The 6000-nt window shown below is 49.4% G+C and overlaps 1 protein-coding gene across 1 annotated transcript in view; it reads left to right on the forward strand.

The window, feature by feature from the left end:
- The first annotated feature begins 4885 nt into the window (after window positions 1-4885).
- The window catches only part of Rgs14 (regulator of G protein signaling 14), a 13707-nt gene continuing 12592 nt past the window's right edge, over window positions 4886-6000 (forward strand). Inside the window, exon 1 of the mRNA XM_028772140.1 lies at window positions 4886-5092. Coding sequence (XP_028627973.1) covers window positions 5048-5092 — 45 coding nt within the window. The 5' untranslated portion in view covers window positions 4886-5047. The remainder of the gene's footprint in view (window positions 5093-6000) is intronic.

The raw sequence follows: 6000 nt of genomic DNA on the forward strand, positions 1-6000 counted from the left end.
CAATAGTAACCCTAACTAAGACAAGAAACATTCTTTTCTGAATATCTCCCATCTATAATTAGTTGAAACCACGGGTCTAGATCCTGCTGATTAGAGGGCTATGTTTATAAATATATATTGTGTATATGTGTGTGCACATAGATACATAGAAAGAGAACACACATGTACAACAAAGGCCCTCTGCCTCTTGTCTCCTACTGAGCACCCCCTTCAGAGACTTCCATGCTCCCGTACACACTAGAGTGTGTGCATTGCACTGAACTTCACTGGAGGGCTCAGCATGTCAGGTGCAGTCACAGCTGAGTCCCAAGAATGTAGAGAAGTGCACCTGGGAAGTAATTAACTGGTGAAAGGACATTTGTTCTAGAACCTGTCACTGGGTCATGGAGAATGAGGAGGAGTTTATCCAGGAATTGTCTGAGAAGTGTCTCGCAGCAGAGGAAGTGGAACTAGGGGTATGAACTTAAAAAGAAACACAATGGGGGGCTGGAGAGATGGCTCAGCAGTTAAGAGTACTGACTGCTCTTCCAGAGGTCCTGAGTTCAATTCCCAGCAACCACACGGTGGCTTACAACCATTTGTAATGGAATCAGATGCCCTCTTCTGGTGTGTCTGAAGACAGCGACAGTGTACTCACAACATGAAATAAATCTTAAAAAAAAAAAAGAAAAGAAAAGAAAAAAGAAAGAAACACAATTATTTGGAACAGATGTAGAGTTTGTGGAATTTGGGCCTGGTAACACATCGCTGTAATCCCAAGATTTGGAAAGTACATCAGGAATCCACAGTCATCCTCCGATACTTAAGGATCTTGAGACCACCTGAGGGCTACTTGAGACTCTGTCTCAATCAAACAGGCAAAGCTGTGGAACTGGAAAGCGTGGTGGATAGATGGTGAAATGGTTGATCTTCACTTCCAACTTGGCTGGATTTACAATGACCTTTGTGACACATCGTTGGGTATGTCTGCGAGGTGTAAGTGAATAGAGAAGGCTTATCCCATGTGCTGGAGTCCTGGACTGAAGAAAAAGGACAAAGCAAGGTATGCGATAGCACTCACCTCTGCCTGTTTCCTGTCCACAGAAGAAATGAAAGCAGGGTGCCATGTAACCAGACAGACAGCGCGCTGTCCTCTGATCCGTCAAACAGGCATGATGAGGAGCAGATAGAAGGTAGTCATGAGGACCAGAGAGGACCCTGTAGACTATAAAGCACCCATGAAATCTGAATATAGCCTGAGTTCGTGCCACAGCAGATGGGCAGACTGCAGGTCACACAAGCTCCTGCACAGCCATGCTATTTGCTCATTTATTCTAGGGCTGGGCATTGTCTTAGTTAGGGTTTTACTACTGTGAACAGACACCATGACCAAGGCAACTCTTATAAAAACAACATTTAGTTGGGGCTGGCTTACAGGTTCAGAGGTTCAGTCCAGTATTGCCAAGGCAGGAGCATGGCAGCGTCCAGGCAGGCATGGTGCAGGCAGAGCTGAGAGTTCTACATCTTCATCTGAAGGCTGCTAACAGAAGACTGGCTTCCAGACAGCTAGGATGAGGGTCTTAAAGTCCACACCCACAGTGACACACACACTCCAACAAGGCCACTCCCACTCCAGCAAGACCACACCCACTCCAACAAGGCCACACCTCCTAATAGTGCCACTCCCTGGGCCAAGCACATACAAACCATCACAGGCATCAAATCCGGCACTTTGCACATCCCTACACAGACCAAGCCTCCTCTCTAGTTTCATGAGCACTTTAGTAGCCCAGATTAGCAATCATGACAATCCTACTGCCTCAGCCTCCTGAGTGCTAGAATTGTAGGAATGAGCTGCTGCAGAAGCACTTAGTTAGTTAGTTAGTTAGTTAGTTAGTTAGTTAGTTAGTTTGAGGCAAGGTCTCTTGTAGCCTAGCTGGTGTCAAGTTAGCTATGTAACAGAGGGTGACCTTTTGAACTCCCGTGCCCTCTATTGCTGTGAATAGGTGTGCAGCACCATGCTTGAGTTTTCTGCAGTGCTGGGGACTGAACCTAGGGCTTCATACGTGTTAGGCAGGCACTCTACCAAATGAACTACATCCCCAGCCCATAAGCATCTTAATAAGATCAGCTTTGCCACTGCTCCAGCGCTGGAAGCAACCCCAACCTTACACAATTCAAATTCCTGCCCGGGTGGGGGGGGGTGAGGAGCAAGGTATCCAGAGAGAGATAAATAAACTGAGGTGCGATTGCCACTATAACAAATGAACTCTGGTATGTACACTGGCACCAAGTTCATTTCCGAGGGCTCTCAGAATCATCCAAAGCTGGGGTTCCAGACTGATGGATGTCATGCCTCCATGTACCAGTGTATAGACCCCGCTTCTCTCCTCTTGTGGCTCGAAGATCCTCTAGGGTCTCACCATCCTCTGTATCCAGCCAGGAAACAGCCTGAGGGAGAATTCTTTGAACTCAGAAGTTCAGGGCCCATTTGACAACACAGTGAGACCTTAGGGCTGGCGATGGCGCCATAGCTAAGAGCGGGCACTGCTCCTGTATAGGAACTGAGCTCAGTCTCACCACCCACAGCTCACAACCGCCTGTAACTTCAGCTCCAGGGAATCCGATGCTTCTGGTCTCCTCACATGCTGGCAGACACATTCGCATACCTACACACAGACATGCACACAATGATAACGGCAACAACGACAACAATAATAACTCTGACAAAACAAAACACATAGTGAGACCTTGTCTCAAAAGCTCAGGGGAAGCTGGTGGGATAGCTACACAGAAGGGGTACTACTTGCTACCAAGCCTAATGATCTCTGCATTTTATCCCTGGGACGCACATGGTGAGAGACGAGAACTGAGTCCTGAAAGCTACCCTCTGGCCTCTATGCCGCAGCATGATGCTGGACCCACACGCAATAAGCTCATTAGGGAAACAGACTTTTTCAAAGAGTGTTTCCCTTCACACATATTGAAAGGCTAAGTACTCAGTTTAGAAATATTGGAGATGGAGCCTTTGGACAGAAAGTCCATCACGCAGGAGATGGACCGGATATGATAGGACAAGTGTCCTTTAGTATACAGCAGGTGAGAGTATGCTTCCTTTCTCTCTGCTTTCTGACATGTGGGCACAGCAAAAAGATGGCCGTCTGCAAGCTAGGACTCACCAGACCACAAGTGTGTCAGGGCTTGAGCTTGGACACGCCACCTCCGGAATGGTGAGAACCAGACATTTGTTGTCCCAGCCATCCGGTCCATGGCGTATTTTTCTTAATAATTTTTTTTGGGGGGGGGGTTTCGAGACAGGGTTTCTCTGTGTAGCCCTGGCTGTCCTGGAACTCACTCTGTAGACCAGGCTGGCCTCGAACTCAGAAATCCACCTGCCTCTGCCTCCCAAGTGCTGGGATTAAAGGTGTGCGCCACCACCACCCGGCTTTTCTTAATAATTTAAAAATATTTTTGCTGGGCGGTGGTGGCTCACGTCTTTAATCCCAGCACTTGGGAGGCAGAGGCAGGAGGATTTCTGAGTTCGAGGCCAGCCTGGTCTACAGAGTGAGTTCCAGGACAGCCAGGGCTGCACAGAGAAACCCTGTCTCAAAAAACCAAAACCAAAAAAATAAAAAATATTTTTACATGTATGACTGTTTTGCCTGCCTGTGTGTCTGTGTACCACCTGCACTCCTGGTACCCCCAGAGGCCAGAAGAGGACATCCTGTCCTCTGGAACTGAAGTCACTAGTAGTTGTGTGCTACTATGTAGCTTCTTGGGATGGAACTCTGGAAGAGTAGCCAGTGCTTTTAACCACTGAGCCATCTCTCCAGCCCGGATTGTTTTCATTTGTTTGTTTGTTTGTTTGTTTGATGACAGAGTATCATTATGTAGTCCTGGCTGGTCTGTAGATGAGGCTGGCCTTGAACTCAGAGATCCACCTACTTTTTGGACATGGTTTTTCTTATAGCGTCTGAGCTAAGACAGTTCTGCATGACGGTGGGCTTTCTACATGAGTATGGCTTACTTTACCTCTTTGGTATAGATGTACCAAATCTATTCGCCTACCCTTCAGTGCATGTGTGCACACCCGGTCCCTGGGGTGTCTGGCTACACGTAGGCCTACATATAGGTGTGCCTGTCATGTGCACCCATCCAAGGCACTACGAATTATCTATCTTATTTTTGTTTATATTTAGATATAGACACAAAAATAGTATAAATTCAGATTGGGTCTCATGTAACTAAGTCTGATCTCAAACTATGATTTTCCTACCTCTGCCTCCCAAGTGCTGGTATTAGATACATGTGCTACCATGTCCAGCTTCACATGTGTACGTCTGAAGTTTCAGGTGCATTCATGACACAGCATGCCCATGTGCATGGTCACACATGCAATGCGTTTACCTCTTTGCTCACCTGGCCATCAGATGACAGCCTAGGGACAGTAATCTCCACATGCATACTGTCTGGGCTAGGGATGCTAAGCATGCATAAGCCTGGGACATAGCAAGTAAATGAATACTGGATGAAACACATATGTGGATGCCTAGGACCGGGTACACATGTCCCCTGCCCATGGAAACCCCCCTCCATACCAGACTACCTGCTCCACAAGTGCTGATTGTATGAGCATGCACTTCTGTGAGCTGACACACCCTTGGAGCCTTCAGACTGAGCCAGAACACTCCAGGCTCCTCACTGGGCACAAGGAGGCTCCTGCTGTGTGTTGGTGCTTGCATGGGGTGCAACCGAGGGTGCGTTGGCGGCATGTGTGTGTGCGTGAACGTGTGTGTGTGTGTGTGTGTGTGTGTGTGTGTGTGTATGAGAGTAGGAAGAGGCATTCGCTCTCTTAGACCTTGCTTCTTTCTGTGGTTTGGTTTCTATAGAGACACTTCCTGTGGCAGAGAAAAGAGGTAGTGAGCTGGTGTTTCAGGATGTAAGGGCCCGGAGGAGCAGAGCGAGCTCTCTCCACTGCCTGCCTGCCACCCTGAGAGTGCTGCTCCGTGCTTCCACGATCCTTGTGGTGGGTGGGCCCCCGTGGAGGGGACCTGTGATCAACAGCGATATGCCAGGGAAGCCCAAGCACTTGGGTGTCCCCAACGGGCGCATGGTGAGTGTAGGCTCTGAGCCAGAGCCACAAGGAGGGGGTGGGCACACCCAGGGTGGAGTCCAGGAGGCACACCCCGCAGGGTTGTGGAGGAGTTCAGGGGGCTGCCAGCAGGCTGGAGAAGTTGGGTACTGACAGCTGCTGGCAGTGGGACCTGATGCTGTTACCCCAGGACCCTTCCAGATGCAACCCCAGAGCACAGCGAGCATAGGTCTCTGGTACCACATGCAGGTTGGTTCCTCATCTGCTACTGGGATTACTGAAGCTGATTACAGAGGAGCATGGAGACCCAGTGGTCACTCCTGCAACTTCTCAAGCCCTATGTCTCTGGTCCTCAGCCCTCCTCTCTTCACCTCATGCTCTGAGTGCCCAAGATAAGGTTTCAAGAGAAGCCCTTGCTGGGTCACCACGTCAACCTGCTCCAGAGGCAGCCTGACAGAACTAGTGTTCTTTGGGCAGCCCAGGATGGGTCGATCAGTGCTGTCTGTTCTATTCCTAGCTTCTAGTAAGGGGGGTGTGCAACTTAGTATAGGATGCCCTGGTTGCAGCCCTATCCCCTTACACCGTCTCCAGGCTGCTTAACTCTTGACTAGAGCCTTCCCTGAGTTTCTGGCTCTTCTTTCATTCACCAAATGGGGCAGGCTGTGTTGAGCGTCCCTTTTCTCCTTAGGGACCTGGCTTACCTAGCAGGGTCACTAAAAACTCCAGGGAGATCAAATAGCGTCCTGGTAGCTTCTATCCTGAGGCCCCATCCTAGAACCATGGGACAAAGCCAGAGGATCGGAGTGACCTGGGATCCAGAGTGACTGAAATCCAGAGAGACTGGGATCCAGAGTGACTGGGATCCAGAGTGACCTGGGATCCAGAGTGACCTGGGATCCAGAGTGACCTGGGATCCAGAGTGACCTGGG

Source organism: Grammomys surdaster, unplaced genomic scaffold, assembly GCF_004785775.1.
Source record: "Grammomys surdaster isolate TR1022 unplaced genomic scaffold, NIH_TR_1.0 211, whole genome shotgun sequence".
NCBI lineage: Eukaryota > Metazoa > Chordata > Mammalia > Rodentia > Muridae > Grammomys > Grammomys surdaster.